The 18049-nt window shown below is 53.9% G+C and overlaps 7 protein-coding genes across 7 annotated transcripts; 2 read left to right on the forward strand and 5 right to left on the reverse strand.

Annotated features, from left to right (window-relative positions):
* Positions 1 to 138: 138 nt before the first annotated feature.
* Positions 139 to 1056, reverse strand: EI97DRAFT_434795 (uncharacterized protein; the record flags this gene model as incomplete). Its single annotated transcript, XM_033798716.1, has 1 exon — positions 139 to 1056. A coding segment is annotated over exon 1 (562 nt), but the record flags the coding sequence as incomplete, so codon positions are not given.
* Positions 1057 to 2788: 1732 nt separating this feature from the next.
* Positions 2789 to 4621, reverse strand: EI97DRAFT_92282 (uncharacterized protein). Its single transcript, XM_033803211.1, has 2 exons — positions 3807 to 4621; positions 2789 to 3754 (listed from the first exon to the last, which is right to left on the reverse strand). Exons 1-2 carry the CDS (start codon positions 4416 to 4418, stop codon positions 2963 to 2965), a joined length of 1404 nt encoding a protein of 467 aa, XP_033652429.1. The 5' UTR covers positions 4419 to 4621; the 3' UTR covers positions 2789 to 2962.
* A 2374-nt stretch (positions 4622 to 6995) lies between these two features.
* Positions 6996 to 7451, forward strand: EI97DRAFT_443758 (uncharacterized protein; the record flags this gene model as incomplete). Its single annotated transcript, XM_033799854.1, has 1 exon — positions 6996 to 7451. The coding sequence occupies one exon, from the start codon at positions 6996 to 6998 to the stop codon at positions 7449 to 7451; it is 456 nt and encodes a 151-aa protein (XP_033652430.1).
* A 1250-nt stretch (positions 7452 to 8701) lies between these two features.
* EI97DRAFT_434798 (uncharacterized protein) lies at positions 8702 to 11034 on the forward strand. Its single transcript, XM_033798717.1, has 3 exons — positions 8702 to 9598; positions 9646 to 9731; positions 9786 to 11034. Exons 1-3 carry the CDS (start codon positions 9189 to 9191, stop codon positions 10607 to 10609), a joined length of 1320 nt encoding a protein of 439 aa, XP_033652431.1. The 5' UTR covers positions 8702 to 9188; the 3' UTR covers positions 10610 to 11034.
* Positions 11035 to 12646: 1612 nt separating this feature from the next.
* On the reverse strand, positions 12647 to 14121 carry EI97DRAFT_92458 (thioredoxin-like protein). The gene is made up of 2 exons (XM_033803212.1): positions 13056 to 14121; positions 12647 to 13001 (listed from the first exon to the last, which is right to left on the reverse strand). The coding sequence occupies exons 1-2, from the start codon at positions 13657 to 13659 to the stop codon at positions 12850 to 12852; spliced, it is 756 nt and encodes a 251-aa protein (XP_033652432.1). The 5' UTR covers positions 13660 to 14121; the 3' UTR covers positions 12647 to 12849.
* A 117-nt stretch (positions 14122 to 14238) lies between these two features.
* Positions 14239 to 16618, reverse strand: EI97DRAFT_451399 (uncharacterized protein; the record flags this gene model as incomplete). Its single annotated transcript, XM_033800344.1, has 7 exons — positions 14239 to 14471; positions 14523 to 15365; positions 15415 to 15542; positions 15598 to 15814; positions 16273 to 16305; positions 16429 to 16508; positions 16557 to 16618. 7 exons carry the CDS (start codon positions 16616 to 16618, stop codon positions 14239 to 14241), a joined length of 1596 nt encoding a protein of 531 aa, XP_033652433.1.
* Positions 16619 to 16997: 379 nt separating this feature from the next.
* On the reverse strand, positions 16998 to 17952 carry EI97DRAFT_434802 (Phox-like protein). The gene is made up of 3 exons (XM_033798718.1): positions 17824 to 17952; positions 17432 to 17753; positions 16998 to 17371 (listed from the first exon to the last, which is right to left on the reverse strand). Exons 1-3 carry the CDS (start codon positions 17899 to 17901, stop codon positions 17343 to 17345), a joined length of 429 nt encoding a protein of 142 aa, XP_033652434.1. The 5' UTR covers positions 17902 to 17952; the 3' UTR covers positions 16998 to 17342.
* Between the last annotated feature and the right edge of the window lie 97 nt (positions 17953 to 18049).

Consider the following 18049-nt stretch of genomic DNA (forward strand, 5'->3'; position numbering starts at 1 on the left):
GGAACGCGCACGATAGGTGCGGAGCTGAAACTTTGGTGCTGATTGCACTTATGGAGTTATGATGATGTCTAGCCTGTGTACAACTAGGGGTATGGGACTACATGGGCGTTTGATGGTAAGGTCAACCTGATATCACATAAATGGGCGGCGATGCACTTGGCGAGAGCGCATGCAAACGCAATATGCGTAACTCATCTTCCAAGACCAGTTCAGTCTCTTTCTTCGGGTATCTCAAAGGGAATAACAATACGAGCGTTTTCCAACGCAAACAAGAATGAGCCAAGTCCTTGCTGTGATCTCCCGATCAGCCAGCCGTCTATTTTACCTTCCGCCCAAAGAAATCCTGGACAACACTCCCTTGCCCCCCGCCCCCTAGGCCAAGGACCTGATACCTCCCCTCAGCTACCCTCCTCCCGCGCCTCACACACTCCAGCACCCACTCGACACTGACGAACTTGACTCCCTTGCCACCACCGCCTCGCCTCGCAATTTCCCTTTGGATCTTACTAGCTGCGAGAGCACCACCACAGCCTGATGACGATGACGATGACGATGACGATGCCGATGCCGATGCGGCGGACGGGGAGAGGATGACGTGCGTGACGGATCGGCGGGCGAGGGACAGCGAGAGGGAGCCGGCGTGCGATGCGATGAGGTGGCGCAGTTTGTGGTCCGAGATGTAAGGGGCCGTGGAGCCGTTGAGGTAGAAGGTCAGGTTGTGGAAGATTGGGGGGTTGGCTTGGTTGGAGGGTGGTGGTGGTGCTGTGGAGTCTGTGGAATCTGTTGGTGGAGGAAAAGGTCGAGGTGGAAGTGAGGGCTGAGGAGGAGAGGCGTGTGGTGGGAGTTCGGATAGGGTTTCCGCTTCCCTGCGTGTCTTTTGCATCGTGTCTCGATACCCATCTTCAACCCCTGCATCCGTCAGATATCCTCCAGACGTGCACTGCTCCCTCCTCTCCCCCCCAGTCTCCATCTTCTTCTCCTTACCCCACACCTCCCTCCTCGCACCACCATTAGCATTGCCATTCTTCCTAACCCCCCAAACCTCGACCAAACTCCTCTGGCCCCTCCCCCTCAACCCACTAGCCCCCTTCACCCACCCTCCATTGCCTTTCCTCCCATCCAACCCGAACCCCTCGCTCCCCTCCCCGACCGTATCCGCAACCCGCCTCTCCCCTCCCGCCAAAACCCCCCGGTACTGCTCCCGCAGTTTGGCGCTGCGCGAATCCCGCCAGGCGGTTGTGCCCGCGAGACGGTTCTCTGCGCGCTGGTGGCCTGTGGAGGAGGTGTTCCAGGGGTCGAAGATGGGGCGGGGGGTGGGGAGGAGGGTGGAGGGGTTGGTTGCTGTTGGAGGAGGAGGAGGGAGGTCAGTAGCACTAGTATTGGGCAGTAGTGCGTGGTGCGAACTTGACGATTGCGGTGGGGGCGTCGTTCCCATTCCCATTCCCATCCCCATCCTCATCCCCATCCCCATCCCCATCCCCACTCTCGACTCTTCCTCTTCTTCCTCCTCCTCCTCCGTCGTCGACGTCATTCTCGAACCGACGCCGGCAGTCATGTGCTCACCCAGCGATGCACCTGCATGCCCTACACCTTGCCCACCTGCATCCTCTCCAGCCACCACCACAGGGGTACTACCATCTCTTTCTCCTTCTCTTCCTCTTCTCGCGGCCACGTCAACAAGAGAACCCGACGTCGTTCCTCCTTCCCCTCCGTTCATCAACCCTCGATCAACACCCTCTCTCCTCCCTCTTCCCGGGACAATCGTAGCATGTTGGCCCGAAGGCGGTGGAACATCGATAGTCCCCTCAGCCGCCTCAAAACCAACATCGTCGTGTCGATCTTGATCGGTGAGGCTTGGCATATCGGTAATGTACCTTGCATGCACTCTGCACAAGAAAAATCGTGCTAGAAATCGTGCTCACACAAGACGCGTGTGGCGAGGCGGTGAGGCGGTGATTGATGCACGCCGGGGTCAAGTGGTAGCTGATGCGTGGCTGCAATGATGTGATTCCGGAGCCTCGGGAACGTGCCTCGACGGTCAGGGGTGTGATAGGATAGCTAAGTCGTGAAGGTGATGATCGGGCGTCGGGCGTGATGGAGGCGCGGGATTCAGCAAGAATCTTATTGTTGGCGTCGGGTTCAATTATCGCACGGGTGCTTTGTTGGTGGTGGATGAAGGCGGCGAAAAGGTCCGCGGGTGGGGCGAACACGCCCAGGCGCGCATGCGTCACGAAGTCCCGTGTTGGCGCGGTAATGGCTTGGCGAGATGCGAGCTCCAGTGAAAGTTCGCAAGAGACACACACAACAAGCACACCAACTGTGGAAACACAAGTACTATTTTCCCAACGTATCTGGACTCGGCCTGCGGACCATTGAAGGCTGCAAAGTAGCCCTCAAGATCCCATCATTCCGTCCTCCTCGAAGGTGGAAGTGAAATCGCGCCGAAACTCAAATGCCCTCCTACGCCACCCAACCGCAGAATGCAAAGCAAATCCTCCCAGGAAAAGAAAAAAGAAGAACCACTAATGTAACATGGTATCCGCCGCGAAACAAAGCACAGTACTTTTCTGTTTTTCTCGAGTCCCTCGCGAGAGAGATGATGCCCCTGTTGTAACGCCACGGTCGAAAACAAAGATGCCGAACTCCTCCAGTCACTCCTCGAATAAAACGCCCCTGGGTGGATCCAAACACACAGACCGGGCTCACGCCCTCATAAAAAAACATTCGTCGAAAAAGAAAGCAAAGGTGTGTTGGCATATGCAGTGGCAAGCTGCAATGCGTGTAGAAGAAAAAGAAAGTTTGCTTACCAGGGAATATCCGACCCCTGCTCATCAAAGTACTGTTGCAGAAGAGTTCTGCTTCATGGCTGTCGTGAAAGAAAGAGAAAGAAAAGTTTGTCATGCAAATCGTCGTGGTGATCATCTTTTGCCTTTTCAGTTCAATGTGTTCATATCCTGGATCTTCATCCCCTGGCCAACGCTGCAGCTTCGTACTTCTGGCGGTGGCGCTTCATCTGCTCTGGGTCGAAGGGAACCACGTCGCTGTTCTTCCTGCTGGCGAGAGAGGCCGAACTGGGGTTTGAGCTTCTCAGATGGCCAATATTCGCAAAGGAGCGAGCTTTCTTGAGTGACTTGTTTCCCTTGCCCTCGTCACCCCTGGGCTGCGGGAGGTAGTGTGCCGCATTGTGCCGGTCCATATCAATGATTTCCTCAACGTCCGGTCGGGTCTTGACGCGCATGCGCCTAAACTCCCTGGCCAGCCGCTCCATCTTGCTCATGCCTTTCGTTGGTCGAGCTTCCGTAGGCATCATCGGCAAAGGCTTATCGACAGCGGTAGTAGCAGTGCCTGGTCTCTGGTCCGCGCCGAAACTGACTCCTGAATCCGTCTTCTTGCCCTTCCTGGCCTCCTCGACAGCGGTGAAGTCATCCACCCCTGCCGTAACGCAGTCATCAATCATCTTCTTAGCCACGCGCAAGTACTTGTCGAGGGTCTTCTGGAGGCAGTCCCAGCCGGTCTGATCTCCGGGACCCTTGTTCATTTCGATGACAGGCCGGAGGACGGATGGACCGTGCTTCTGTACTTTGCGAATGTATTCAAAGAAGCTGTCGCGTTCTTCCTTGAGCACCTGATGCGTAAGCAAAGGAGTAGGCAGTCTGGAGTTCCCACTAGGCGACTGGGGTGGCAGAAGCGTGTTGAGCATGCCCATACAGTTCAACTTGTTGAAGGGCTGAAGAGAGAGCTCGTTGATCAAAATCTGGAGAGATTGTCAGCAAGAGTGCGGTCTGACGAGTTCACTGGTCACCGACCCATCGTCGCAGACCAAGGTACATGATTGCGTAGTAGGATTCGGCCTTCTTGTTCTTGCCATGCATGTTCTTGGCCCACAAGGCTATGCCCGGGTACTGTTCGGCAACCGCTTTGACGTCGGCGTCAAAGTTCTCGATCCGGATACCCAACCGCTCGAAGGCCGAGACATACTCCTTGCACCTCCTCTTCTCCAGATCCCGAAGGTAGTCCAGCGCAGTGAGTGCCTGAGGAAAATCCACGAGCGCCAGGCAGGGATGGAAGCAGCGAGAGACGAAGGAGACGATGAAGGCAGGCGGGAGGGAGCTGGTCTGGGTTGGGAGCGCGCCGAGGTGGTTCATCAGTTGGGATGTGAAGCGCATGGCTGAGGATTCTGCCTCATTCCATGCCGACGGTCGAGAGATGGGAGACGTGGTGGTAGGGGATGGGGCACGAGACAGGTCTTTCGGAAGGGGTTGAGCTCGCGGAACACAATTGAGCGTGTACATGGTTCGCAGAGGGATCTCGTAGCTGCCGGGATACTGCAATACGTGCTCCATGATCAAGTTGTAGTTGGAGGAGCCAGTCGTCGCATTCGTCTCCTCGGAGGCGTTGCGTGAATGGAACGATGACATGATGCGTAGCGAAGGGAGACGTCGCTTCTCCAAGGGGATTATGGATTATTGAAGGACGCGGGATGCGATTGAGGACGTAGTTGGACCGTGTGCAGGGGCACAGACGAATGAGCGTGGGGTGTTGCAATGCTGGTGGGGGACGCCGAGAAGCCACAGTGAAGGGAGAATTGGAGGGATTGGCTTCCCCAACTCGAAGAAAGACGAGGCCAATTGAAATGCACACCCAGGTGTGCAAGCTCGTCTTTTTTCTGTCGTTGAGAGTGAGGTCGATGTCGTAACAAGACGGCAGAGGCGCAAGATTGGCAAGCTTGAAACCAGCTGGACGCGACCCCAGAAGAAGGTCAACAAACGGGCCCGCACGGGGACTTGCAGCGGCAGCGGCAGCGGGAGCAGCAGCAGGTAAGGGTTCAAAATGAAGGAAAGCACACGTCTCGACGGCGCAGGAGGAAGCAAAAACGGCAGCAAGAAAGAGAGGCGGCAATGGTGGAAGGAGACGGCAGTACGGTGTAGTGGAGAAAGAGAGAGGGAGAGGGGTTGCTAGAGAGAAGAGCAGAGCAAACAAAGTCGGGGCGAAAGACGACAAAAGGGTGATGGGCGCGATGCTTTTCGTTGTGGAGCTGGCCCGGCGCGCGCCTCTCCCCCTTGGGACTAGCGTTATTATGCTCCTGCAGCCCTCGAGAGCGGCCTTGGAGCCGGGGAAGCTACGCGCGCCCGTTTCGGCTTAGGGCGAGGGTCCAAGCTCCGTTACGCGATTCCCGCCAACAGGGGTTTGTGCATGCTCTCTGCACGCTCCTTTTCCCCCCCACCAACCTTGGAGAATGATGCACCACAACCCTCTGCCATCACTGTCCATGTTCTGTGCCTGAGACTGCAACCCCGCCCCTCTCATCGTCTGGTCTCTTTTTCGTCCATTATTTCCCATCCTCACTCACCGTTCACGGCGCCTCCTCTATTTCCCCGCGCGCCCTAGCCCTCCTCTTTGTTGCCTCCTGCTGACCCGGGAGTGGCTACCGCTAACCAGTCTTTCTCCGAGCCTAGTTAGCCACAGTGGCTTCATCCTGAATCTTCGCTCTGTCGTGGCCTTCAAGGACATGGCCTTGAGGACCGAACTCTACTACTGTGTACTGTATACTCGGTAGCCATGTGGTCAGCTGTGGTCAGGCACTCGGTTAGGCTCAACTCCCGCTACTGCTCCCTCTCTGCATGGTGCAGATGCAGAACGCAGGGCGAGCATGATGAACTGCATCATGAACATGATCCACCCAACCAGAAAATCCGCTGCCAAAGAGCTGCCAAAATGCTGACATCCGTCCAATCGGGGATGCCCAACCACGCCCACGTCGGTTTCAGCCGCTGCATGCGTCTTTGGGGCCTTTGATGCGCGGGCTTGCACGCCACCAGGTGTCAGGGCTCAGGACCCGTCTCTGCCCCAGACTTCAACTTTTCTCAGAAGTCCCTGATGAACATGGACTTGTTGACCTCCCACAGCGGCTCCCGCTGATGCAAGTGGAGGTATCCAATACCTGCGTTTTCGCAGACTTCCATGTCGGCCAATTGCTACCGAGTAGTCCGGAATCGAAGACCCGCATTTTCAGGACAGTCGCCTGCTTCCGCAACTGCCCCCGCTGCCCGGTATTCGTGGAGAATTCGGTCCGTGCTGCGATATTGGGACAGGATATCGCAGGGGCCCTGTAGCCACCACCGGGGCACCGGGAGACAACGGCTTGATTATCAAGTGTCGACCAACAACACCACGACAACCCGTGGATGCAGCTGTTCCGTGCCCGAAAAAGCATTGCGATTCTGATCCTAATTTGTCCCTATTGGTCCTTCTTCGACCTGCTCGGTTGAATACCTTCATCAGTAGGCATCTGGTTATCGGTGTGCATGCTGACTCTCCACTGGGCTGGTCAGCTCCCTATCTTGCTCATTTGCAGTCGAATACCCAGTTCGACTCCTCGAATCCATTCATTCCGTGCTGCAAACGAGACCCTCTGCGAAAGAACAATGCACTGAAACCACCATACTGTGTACTGTGTAGTACTGTGTACTGTGTGCTGTGGCAGTTTGCAGGTGCGAATAGAGTTCGACTAATGGCGCTTGGCGTCCACATGGCGCCCTTCCAGAAGAATGCTGTCGACAACTAGAACCTTCGACGCTGCCTGTCTCAAAGGTTGTTTTGTTGACAAGCGAGGCTACGATTCTAAAAGTACTGTGTACGAGTCAATGGATTCCACCATGACAAGTAAATCGGTCTTGTTTCATCGGCGCAGAAAGCATCAAAGGGTTATTGTAATGGTCTTTGACTTAACAAGGACGACAACGTCATTGTACACAGTAATATCATGTGCTCAGATCTCGTCGACAAGGTGTTTGGCTGTGCATCTATAATGCTTTCGAAGCCACAACTCTCGACTCAAAGAGCTGTTTACATGGTATAAAACGCTCTGCAACCCTCCGTTCTGGGGTTGATAATTCTACACTTCCTCTTTAGTGAATCTCAAAGCCGATCCTAGAGACCAGCGAGACTTCATAACAGAAACAAAACCGCATACTATAAGCTTTGATCCATTGAACATGGCACCGAAATCCAAAACTCCTCTTGCCTCCACGCCCGAAGCAGCCCAGGAGGTAATCCGTCAAGAGTTCAAAACCTCGAAAGTGCTATGGACGGAAATGACGAGCGGCTTCCCCTCTGTGCGCACCTGCTGCATTTGCGACCACGATATGCCGTCCAGCCTTGACCGAATCCAAAGCAAACGAGGAAAGGAGGAGAGAAGACGCATACTCCATCGTGCCTGTGATTACCGCGTATGTCTTCGTGCGGCCGACCGGATAGATCCCCTCGTGTTGCATCCCAGGTCCCCTACACTCCCGCCTGTTCTGATGGACGTGACATGTCCTGTGTGCGAGGCGCCGCTTGATTGGGGGGACGGGGACCTCATCTCGAGACGGGCCATGATGAATTATCGATTGAGGCGGGTGTTTGCTGTGAACAGATTGTGTCCAGTTCGAACCGTCGAAGAAAACTGAACAGATAGACAAGGTTAGGTTGGCGATAGACGACGGACATGTGTACTGCGAGAAGGGCGGTTAGCGCTACTCGGTTTTGCCTTTTTTCTTTCTTTCAAGGGATTGTTCTGAGGGAGACGACTTTACGGATAATCAGCGTTTCTTTGAGTTCTGTAGGCAGGATTTCGAGGAATATGGCGCTACTTGGAGTTTTTCTAGAAGTGGATGTGTCAGTGAAATAATATTCTTGAAAGATTATGAGAGGCTTTCAGAAGAGTGATGTCGTGCCCTTCTTGTGCTTCTTCATGCTCCTACATGTGGGCTCCAAAGAGAGTCACTGGCATCCGGGAGCCGAACAAATCGGAGTTCCAACATTCAGGCACCGGTCCGACACTTCGAGAGATCAAAAGGAAGTGCCTCAAGAGAGGTCTTAGGTAAACAGATGCTATGCTTTGCGCAGTGTGCATCTTCAGATGTTGTCAGCCAAGTCCTGCAGCGAAACATGTTCATAGGGCTTCCGGCATCTCGACCTATCCGGACTGGAACATGGCAGTGCATGACGAACGAGTCCGGTCTTGGGCGGAGTGGGACGATTTTTTGCGCTCTCGTTACTTTCCAGACCTCAGGCATTGGTCGATCCCGTCGGAGAGGAACGTGCCGGTAGAACTGCGCAAGAAGGTACCCGAATCCAACAAAGGGAGATGCAGCAAGCTTGATGGCGCAGCGTAACACCTACACCAACTGCGAGGAACAGAAAGAGGTGTTCGGGAACGGCTGCTCCCTTACAAAGTTCAAACGAGGTTGACGCTGCAACCAACCTCGCTAACATAGGAGGATCGTGACTCTGGAACCCTCGGGGCGTTCCTCCCCCTCAGAATCGGCCATTATGTCACTTCTTCCAGCGAACTACGGATAAACCATGACTACTGAGCCTGGTCCAGACAGGAAGGCCGTCTGGAGTCCACCCGTAGTCGGCCTTCGGATCCGAACAGTGAACGCAACCCCCGCCCTGATTGGTTGCTCCAGCCACACAGAAGGAACGGGAGCGCCAAAACTCTGTTGCCGTGGAGGCGAGGAACGCTGGCTGCATGCTTTCTCGACGACTTGAGGCATCACACAGGTTTGAGGGTGCAGGTCCTTGAAGCAGGTCGTAGATTTGAGGAACAGGCTTGATTCTCGCTTAGGACCACGAGGTAGGCCTAGCGCCATCCGTTTGGGGCCAAGCGCGCGGCGCGACGAAACCATGTACGTCTGAGTTCACCTTCACCTCCTGTCTCCCTTCAGACACTGTCCGTTTCCAGCGACGACTGCAATGCAACTGAACAACCTGGTGTCGGCAAGGTAACCGTTTTAGCATCAACACAGTATGGGCGTCTCTGAGAGCGCGAGCCCCAAATGACCCCTTCGGCAGGGCTACATGGCATGGTCGTGAGACAAGACGGCCTTCATCCCAAGTTTCATGCCGGAGTCCCTTTCCTCAGCCGCCTGCTCCAGCTTGACGTCGCCAAGGGACTTTAAAGACGGGGCCGCATGGCGTTTAACAATGCCTCGTTTTCCCACCCACTCATCCGTCTGTGACTTCTTCTTCGTGTTGGGGATCTTTTTCTCAATTTTTTTGAGGGTTACGTTCCTTTCTTCTTCCTTCCTCTCAAACTTCTCTTCTCCCAGGCTACGTTGAACGTGTCTGTTTCTTCGTCTTAATCCACCGCCAGTCGGAGTCCATTCTTTTTTTCGTGCACGCAGTCTTCACACGTCGTCATGCGTTTCTCAACTCTTTTGCCGTTGCTGCTTGCGGCTGGTGTGGCCAATGCCCAGTTCAGGAGGTTCGGTGGGAACGGTCAGAATCGTGGCGGCCAGAATGGTCAGAACGGCCAGAACGGTCAGAACGGTCAGAATGGTCAGAATGGTCAGAACGGTCAGAACGGACAAAACGGCCAGAATGGGCAGAACGGTCAGAATGGCCAAAATGGTCAGAATGGCCAAAATGGTCAGAATGGCCAGAACGGAGGCAATAACAACAACAACGGTGGAAACAATAACAACAATAACAACAACGGAGGCAATAACGGCAACAACCCGCTCTGTCTGCTGGCCGAGAACGTCCAGGATGCCAGCAATAAGGACGGTCTGGGAGATGGTGCTGAGCCGGGACAGTCCCCATCTCAAACGTGAGTATGTCCAGGCTGGAAACGAAAACGAATACTCACCATCACAGTGACCCCGCCAACTTCATCAACGTCTGCACAGGCAAGACCAAGACGAATGGTCTACAGATCCAGCAAGGCTCCTGCAACGGTGTCGGTACGTCTATCTTCTTCCTGGCTATTTTCGAATAAAATCCTAATCATTATGCAGCCATGGGAGACATCCCCGCCTCCAACCGCATGGTCTCCGCCGTCATCGTCAGCCCTGCCAACGGCGAAGTCATCCCCGAAGGCCAATCCATCGACTTCAAAGTCCGCATCGCCAACCTCGTCGCCGGCTCCTTCACCAACCCCGACAACACCTACTACGCCGCTCCCCAGGCCCTCCAAGGCGGGCGCGTCGTCGGCCACACCCACTTCACTGTCCAGGACATCGGAAACGACGATAAGCCTCAGCAACCTCTTGATGCTCAGACCTTCGCCTTCTTCAAGGGTGTCAACGACGCTGGCAACGGTAATGGCGAACTGTCGGCCACGCTGGCCGAGGGTCTCGCTGCCGGTAATTACCGTGCTTGCACCATGACGTCTTCCAGCACCCATCAGCCTGTGATTATGCCTGTTGCTCAGCGTGGCGCTCAGGATGATTGCATCAGGTTCGTTGTTAGTAACAATGGCGGCAACAATGGAGGCAACAACGGTGGTAACAATGGCGGCAACAACGGTGGCCGGGGCGGTCAGGGCGGCCAAGGTCAAGGTCAAGGTCAAGGTCAAGGTCAAGGTCAAGGTCAAGGTCAGGGTCAAGGTCAGGGTCAAGGAGGACAGGGCGGACAAGGTGGACAGGGTGGACAAGGAGGACAGGGCGGCCAAGGAGGACAAGGCGGACAAGGTGGACAAGGAGGCCAGGGAGGTCAGCAAGCCGGTCAAGGACAGAACGGCACACAAGGCGGACAAGGTGGTCGCGGAGGCTTTGGCCGGGGCAGGGGACGCGGACGGTTCGGCCGCAAGAAGTTCGCTGCCCGTGACTTCGTCGCTTAGAGCCGCCAACCGTCTACGCATACTGGTCAACCATACCGTCGTTGGGCCCATCATCGGCGCCGTTGGGATTGCGGAAAGGTCGAAAGAGACAAGGGGTTCACAGCATCACAAGGGACGACAAGCATCGATATCGCATGTATGTGGAGAAAGTAATGGCAAGGTGTGGGCACGAAAGGGAAGGCAAACGAGATTTTTCTCCGAAGAGGGTGGTGGGTTGTTTCGAAGTTTTTTAGTATGAGGGGTTTATTTTGGTTGTTCTGTCTGTTGGTCATAGAAGAAGAAGAGAGAGTCCCTTTCTCCGCCCATGTACACAGTAACTAACTACATTTGTCCTGCGATACCCTCCGGGAAGAGGGGAAGCGGATTTCTTGAATCGTCATAACGACTTGTAAACGTACAGAGAGAGAGAATTGAGATATTTTGACACTATGATTTTTGGCATTTCTTGTGATGTTCAAGATAGATTGGGGAAACCCAGGACGAACAGAACAGGTCGGGAGATTGGAGTTCTGATCACTGCTGCAATACCCGGAACGATCGACGTTGAGTCTCACATCTGCCTCACAAATATTCTTCATCTCGGCCGTTGAAATAAGGCTCATGCGACCTGCTGGGAACTCTGACACCAGGGGTTCGTCTCAGCATGGTTCTGACACAGCAATGGGAGGGAGTCAGGGGTCTGCATGTCCCCTTCATGGCAAAAGTGGAATTTTCGAGCCTGCAAGAGTTGTGGAGATCTCCGAGACTCTGTCTCGGGCCTGTGATATTTAGGTAACGCTGAAGCGTGGCCGGTTGGTCATAGAGGCGATGCAGCGAATAACGAGATCCTATGGAATTGAGGTAACAATGCATAAGTATGAAGCCGACAGCCCAGTACTGCAAAAACAGCACTGGCAGGGAGCACACTACGCAAGGATAGATTTGACAACCGGGCGCGACGCCGCAAAGCTTAATCAATAATGCACAAGTATTCGCCGCAGCCATGCTTTGAGTTTTCTGCACGGCGTCTATCTATCGCATTTTGTCCAGCGGTTGTTGGCAATCGTGCAGGTATGAAGAAGATAAGTCAATTTCGTCTTGGGACCATTCACGGCCGAGATTTTGGAAGTCTTCAGACTTATTGGTAGGACGTGTAGGAAGGTTTAGTGATATCCACTGGCTCTGGAAGTTCAGGATCAACACAGGGACATCGATGGCGTCCAAGTGATCTTCGTGACGGGCGGTTGGGGTAGGCGCCGATGCGCCGCTTGGATTGGTAACGTATGTATTTCGTGCTGGTATGGGCGGCAGGATCGATTCTCCCACTATGGAAGGAAGCCTTCAAAATGCGAAGAGGTTATTCTTGCTCTGAAAGGGATATCCCACTGGAAGGATGAGATCGATGCGAGGTTGAGGTAAGGTTGTGTCCTAGACTGAGTTTGGTTAGTTGCGGACTAGCGCGGAAGGAATGGGTGAAAGGCGGCGCTTAGATGAAGGGAGACAGATCGCGCCGGCTTCTGCTACGTGGAGTGTTTTTCTCACGCAGCATATACTCTCTGCAAAAGGTCTTCGCTAAACTAAAGACTCTCTACTTTCTATTCCACAGAAACCGAAGAATAGCACAATCGGGGACCTAGACAGGCTGCACTAGTATCACCTGTATTTTCGTATACTATATTTCTTAACAGGTAGATTTAATCATTACTCACAGGCAAGAGAGAACTTCGTTAGAACATAGGATCGGCGATATTTCAGCGTGTAACAGCCTGTTGCATACGCTCGTGGCATTTGCCAACATTTAGATGTGAGGATTTTAGGAAGTTCATGATCTCGAGTCGGAGGACCATTCATTAGAATATCCTGCCCTGGAACAGCGTGGATGTTACCTGCGGCATTCCTATGATCTCCTCTTCCATTTTTACCCAACACATGACTTCGTTACATGATATAGTGTAACCTTTTGGTACCTTGGCGTTGGAGCAGGAAGGGCCAGATTTGGGCTGATTCGCAAGAATTCGAAAGCCACGGAGGATGGTGTATTCGAACTGGTCCTTGGTATTGGGACGTCAGCGTACCAACCGTCAACAGAATTCGTCCGGCCAGATCTTGTCTTTCCAGTGTAGCCAGGACCCCTAGATTGGGCAGGGACTGGATCTCTATGTGCCGACCACAGGGACAACCTTCCATAGGTGCTTCTTGCATCTCCCGATGGCCTCCATGATATCGCGCGCAGGTGTATAGCGCCGCCTTCACAGGAGCCATCAATCCCAATCGCTATCCTCATCATCCGCACTCGTCTTCCCCTGCCGAATCTTACTATGCCCTGCCTCCTCTTCCCCTTCCTCCCTGTTCCTCCTCAGCCTCGGATCCGTCTGCTTCACCGCACCAACCTCGACAAGCACCTTCTCAATATCTACGTCGCAGTCAGCTCCTCATCCCTTACCCAAAACCATATTCAACAACTTACCAGCAGCCTTACACCTCACACCCCCAACCTCCCTCAATGTCACCAACTGCTTCTTGATATCCCCATCCTTGTACACCAACACAGTCGGCGTATTCCTCTCAGGATAACCCTCAATACACAGATCCGCCCTGATCTGGCAGAACTTGACGTCGCCGAACTTCCGCGCCAGCTCCCTCCATATCTCGATCGCGATGCGCGACTCCGTATTCACACCTTGCGACGACGTGAGCAGGACGAAGACAAACGCATCCTTCGACGCATCCGTCACATCCCTCTGATAATCCGGTTTCTGGACATGATACACCTGGTTGAATACAGACGCATTGGTTATAGTCGCCAACTCTTGCATCCTTTTCTTCCGGTACGTCTCAAGGAAATCCTCATCCTCGTCGTCCTCGAGTTCCGCCAACTCGTCCAGGTCTTTACCCTCGAGCCGATTCTCGTGCGCCAGTCTTCGCGCCTCGACCAGTGCTTCCTCGATCATGGGTGTCGGCGAGGGCGGTTTCTCGGGTATGATGCCGTGTTTGCGCAGGATGTCGTTCCATTCCGTGTCGGCGTTGGGGTCGTCGACGGGCACGTTGACGGGGACGTCGGGCATTTGCATCGTTGCGGTAGTGTTTTGGGATTCGGGATAGCGGTGAATTGGTCGGTGAGATTACTCCTGCTCCATTTCCGGGAGGAGGGAAGTGATGTTTGAATATCGAAGCAGCGAAATGGAAGCCTGAGAAGCCGAAGTTACCCCACGATGTCGCGGGTGCCTTCGATTGTCGTTGCGGCCAAGCTTTTCCCACTTTAGGGTACCCCGCCTCAACGCACGTGGAGATGCTGCATGGTATTGACCACTCGCCGAAGAGTCTGGACATCTGGACGAGCTATTTTCTCTTCGAAAATCCAATGGAATGCGGTAGAGATGCAAACAGGTCGGTAGGATGCTAATACTCTTGCGTTGCCCTACATTGGACTACAGGGTTGAACATTAATGAACCTAGCCCTTCGCCTCGTACCATGTAAGATTACCACATTGAAAGTCTGCATAACCCCCTCTGTCTTCCCATCCTTCCCTCTCGGTCATACCAAATCCTCGTGTACAATCTGAATCATCCTCTCGCCTCCTTATTTAGGATACACACATCTCTTCCTCTCTTCCCTTTCTTCCCCCAACGTCAGCATACCCCACTCTCCCCTAAAAGAACCTCCCATACTTCTTCGCCGAGTCCGTCTCTTCCAGCACCCTCACCTGGTCCAGATCCTCTTCCCTCTCCCGCTCCTCCACATAGGCTTCCCTTGGTACGGGCCTATCCAGGGCAGTGAACGGATGGCCCCTGATTCTGGAGAGGAGGTAGAGCGTCGCAATACGTAAGCCGCATGCTCCAAAACCCCAGAGCAGGGCGCCAATCGGGGCAGCTACGAATGCGCCTGTGAATAGTCAGCGCCTCTATTCGATGTGTGTGGACCTGCGTGTCTTACCGAACGCGCTCCAATCATTGGCATACAATCCATTTTCAAGCAAGATCAATTTCCCCGCCAACGTAGCGTCGCCATCATAGTACACCAACCCAAAGAGGAAGACGGTGAAGATACCTCCCAAGCTACCAACCACAAAGTCGAATCCACGCCACCAGTACAGTTTCTCCGAGAGTCCAAGGACGAGACAAGGAATCACGGACGCGCTGACAAGATCGCTGATCAGGAAAATCTGCAGGATGTCCGGGCTCTTCAGCGCTACCACCACGACGGGGACGATAAGAACGACGACCAGAGCGCGGATGATCCAGAGGTTCAGCTTGTTGCGGAAGAGGTCGTTGCTTCCGGTCGAAACCATGGCGCTTTGGAGACTGTCGAAGGCCGCTGTGGAGAGAGAAACCACCATGACTAGAACGACGCCGACGACCCAGGCCGGAAGTTGGCCCAGCAGGAGGAAGAAGGCTAGGTATCCGTTCTCTGCATCATCCAGAGGCCAAGCGCCAGACCAGGCGGCCAGGAGCCCTGTGACACCAACGAGAGTGAGAATTATGCATACGGCAACGCTTGCGATACTGACGCCAATCCAGAGGTCCTTGTCGGTTCTAGAGGCGAAGGTGCGCATCCAAAATCCGGAGAGGAAGAAGTCGTTAGTGAGGATGGCTACCGGGAGGATGTAGATCAGTTGCCAACCGAGGAGGGATGGCTCCAGATACCCGGAACGGTCAATCAGGCTGCGGTCAATTTTGGTTTCTACGCCAACTGAGATAACTCCCAGGACGATGAGACCGCAGACCATGGCACCCTGGATATTGTCTGTGACAAAGGAGACTTTGAAGCCACCAGCGGCTGCACGAGTCAGCCAGAGCCAGACACTGAACGGCTTCGTGGTACTCACATGTGTAAATCGTTGTGATTGCACATTGTACGATGACAGCCGGAAGCCCATTCAGCCCCGTCAATGCGTTGACAATCTGTTGGAGAGCAGAAAGCTCAGCAACCATGTAGAGGAAGATTGTGATGAGGCTGGCGCATGCGTTAGCAATATTCACGGGCAGGCACGATCGCAGCTATTACATACGTGCAGATGCTCAGGAAAATTCCAGCAACTGGACCATATCTCTGCCGCGTCCACTCGGTAAGGACGAACCCTTCAGGACATTTGCGTCGAATGATTGGCCCCAAGGCGCCGAAGATGAGGAGAGGTAGAGATGATGATAGTGCGTAGACGATCAAGCCCTGCACACCGGCTATAGTCGCAATTTGCGGATAGGTAAATAGAATACCAGATCCCAAGGCTGGAAGTGAGTAACCCTGAGTCAGCTTGCACACAGAGGCGGGGAAGGGGGAAGGGGGAAAAAAGGGAGCATAGGGAAAGCGGCAGCACGTTCCTCACGCAAGTATTATCTTGATCGAGTTTTCACGGTACTTCTCAGCTTCGTCAAGCCGCATGGAAACCCTCTGTGAAGCTTCCCTCAGGTGTTCCGATGGAGCTTGACTCGGCGCCCGTAGTGTAGCCGCGCAGGGTTTTCACACTCGTGCTCACCTCCAGTGGTTCAAATCCCACTGTAAGGATGGCACGTGCGAGAGCACTTCTGCGAGAGATCTCAAATACGAACCTATTGGAGTCTCACGACCCTCAAATCTCGATCCATACCCGGAACCCGCACTGCGGTCATGCGTTCTCGTCCATACTATCGTGCGCCGATGCTGCCGCTGCCCTTTCAAGTCAACCGGGTTGCATCAACGCACTCACCCGATGCGATGAAGTTCAGGGCCAGTGGAACGCCTACACGTGCGGTTAGTACTATTGTTCACTGTTCACTGATAAGTCGGAAACGGCAAGGGTGGGTTGCAGTGGAGTCCCATTTCGTCATCGTGAAAGTCCGAGCAAAACGCGTGGTTTCCTGACCCTTCTGTGTCTTGTTGGCCGAAAGCCATTCTGTCTTCGACTGGTGTCGCAGGCGCCATGCGATGTAGCATCCTGTTACTCTGTGCGACTGTGAGCTAACTTTCACGTAATTGGTCGCATGGACGTACAGGAAGGCTCCATAGGTTAGATAGATGAGGGCGTTGGACGCCTGTGTCGACGGTACACCCATTCTTGCACGTGGCTCCTGAGAGTAAGAGGTGATGAGAGGATGGAAAACACTTGCTGGCTCAAGACAGGAATATATCTGGGCCTGGGCCTGATCATCGCTACTTTTTCTTTTTCAGCCTTGGCTCCGAAATGGGATGAACCAACTCCGCACTTCGCTAGTGTCATCGCAAGAGGCCCACCCACAGGCCCCCACGGTGTCCCCGCACGGCTCTTTCCCACGAACCATGACGAGACTACACAATCTACACAATGATTTGAAGCTTCTGTTGGGACCTGAACATGTGACAGGGATCTTGGTCACGGTGCAAAGTAGTTTTGACAATCAGAAGCTTCCCGGCTTAGACGCAGGGTGCTGGCCGAACAGAACTGCAACAAAGATGCTGATGCCGATTTGAGATCAAATCGTTAAGGACTACATAAATGTATGTCATTACACCCGATGTCTCCTGTTCTGGGAGAATTCGTATACGAAAAGATAGAAGTATGGAACACCAGAATAGAAGAACAAACCAGATGGAGATCCCAATACCCTCATAGCCTACCCCTGCACCCCTCCACTGGAGAATGCCGCTAAAAACAAAACAGATGCTTTGACCTGACCCTCCGCTTTTGACTGTCGCTACTCGTGAAGTCGTGTATATCATGTCGTCATTCGATTGAGGGTCCGTCCGAGCGTACAGGAATGATACAAGAAGTAATATATGGGCTTCGTGAAGGAGCGTGAATTACCACGCATGACGGTCCCAGTTTGGATCTGTTATACTGCAGTCAGCTTCTGTCTGTAAAGCTTTATCTAGGAACAACCGCAACTGACCTTGTACAAACGCCGCCAGCACCTTGCTTCCAGTTTGCAGCAACGGATGTCCCACAACAATCTGCAAGAATCGCTGTAGCCCCTCTCGTCTATGCTCAATCACATCGTCCGAGAAGCGGTTCGTCAGGACCTTGCCGGGTAGCGGTGGTATCGTCACGCGCGACGACTCGCGCTCTAGGATATCTCGAAAGGCTTCGAACTCGCTGTATCTGCGGCGTACCGAGGACGACTTCAGCTTGAAGGCTGGAATGTTGGTGCGCATAACAATCTCGTAGGTGGTGTACATGCCCCGGCCGACGCCATGGGTCATGGGATTCTTGACCTATGCAGCCTTTTGTAAGCGTGGAGTGCTGCATGCGGGGGTCTCGGGACTGGGAAGGGTTGCGACCAACCTCTATCTCAAGGAAGTTCTCAGGAGGGCCATACAGCTCTTCAAACGTCTGCTGGCGCGCCTCGGGTAAAGCCTGCATCTTTTCGTCAAGAAATCGGTCGCGCGATCAAGCCTGAATTCAGTGGTCGACAGACGCCAGACACAGCGGGGAGTTTAAATGGCTGCCAGCGGGGAAAAGCACTAGGTAGCGCGGACGACACCAAGCCAGGCACGTGAGAATAATTGAT

This window comes from Westerdykella ornata (genome assembly GCF_010094085.1).
Source record: "Westerdykella ornata strain CBS 379.55 unplaced genomic scaffold EI97scaffold_17, whole genome shotgun sequence".
Lineage (NCBI taxonomy): Eukaryota > Fungi > Ascomycota > Dothideomycetes > Pleosporales > Sporormiaceae > Westerdykella > Westerdykella ornata.

Excerpts from the sequence above, each read along its gene's own strand:
- EI97DRAFT_434802 (XM_033798718.1), bottom strand. The coding sequence starts at position 17,901 with ATGCAGGCTTTACCCGAGGCGCGCCAGCAGACGTTTGAAGAGCTGTAT. Across the intron at positions 17,754-17,823 it reads AGAACTTCCTTGAGATAGAG|GTCAAGAATCCCATGACCCA; the intron begins GTTGGTCGCAAC and ends AAGGCTGCATAG. Across the intron at positions 17,372-17,431 it reads GCTGGCGGCGTTTGTACAAG|ATCCAAACTGGGACCGTCAT; the intron begins GTCAGTTGCGGT and ends GCAGTATAACAG.
- EI97DRAFT_92458 (XM_033803212.1), bottom strand. The coding sequence starts at position 13,659 with ATGCAAATGCCCGACGTCCCCGTCAACGTGCCCGTCGACGACCCCAAC. Across the intron at positions 13,002-13,055 it reads TGTGAGGTGTAAGGCTGCTG|ATATTGAGAAGGTGCTTGTC; the intron begins GTAAGTTGTTGA and ends ACTGCGACGTAG.
- EI97DRAFT_92282 (XM_033803211.1), bottom strand. The coding sequence starts at position 4,418 with ATGTCATCGTTCCATTCACGCAACGCCTCCGAGGAGACGAATGCGACG. Across the intron at positions 3,755-3,806 it reads ACCTTGGTCTGCGACGATGG|ATTTTGATCAACGAGCTCTC; the intron begins GTCGGTGACCAG and ends CAATCTCTCCAG.
- EI97DRAFT_434798 (XM_033798717.1), top strand. The coding sequence starts at position 9,189 with ATGCGTTTCTCAACTCTTTTGCCGTTGCTGCTTGCGGCTGGTGTGGCC. Across the intron at positions 9,599-9,645 it reads GGACAGTCCCCATCTCAAAC|TGACCCCGCCAACTTCATCA; the intron begins GTGAGTATGTCC and ends TCACCATCACAG. Across the intron at positions 9,732-9,785 it reads AGGCTCCTGCAACGGTGTCG|CCATGGGAGACATCCCCGCC; the intron begins GTACGTCTATCT and ends ATCATTATGCAG.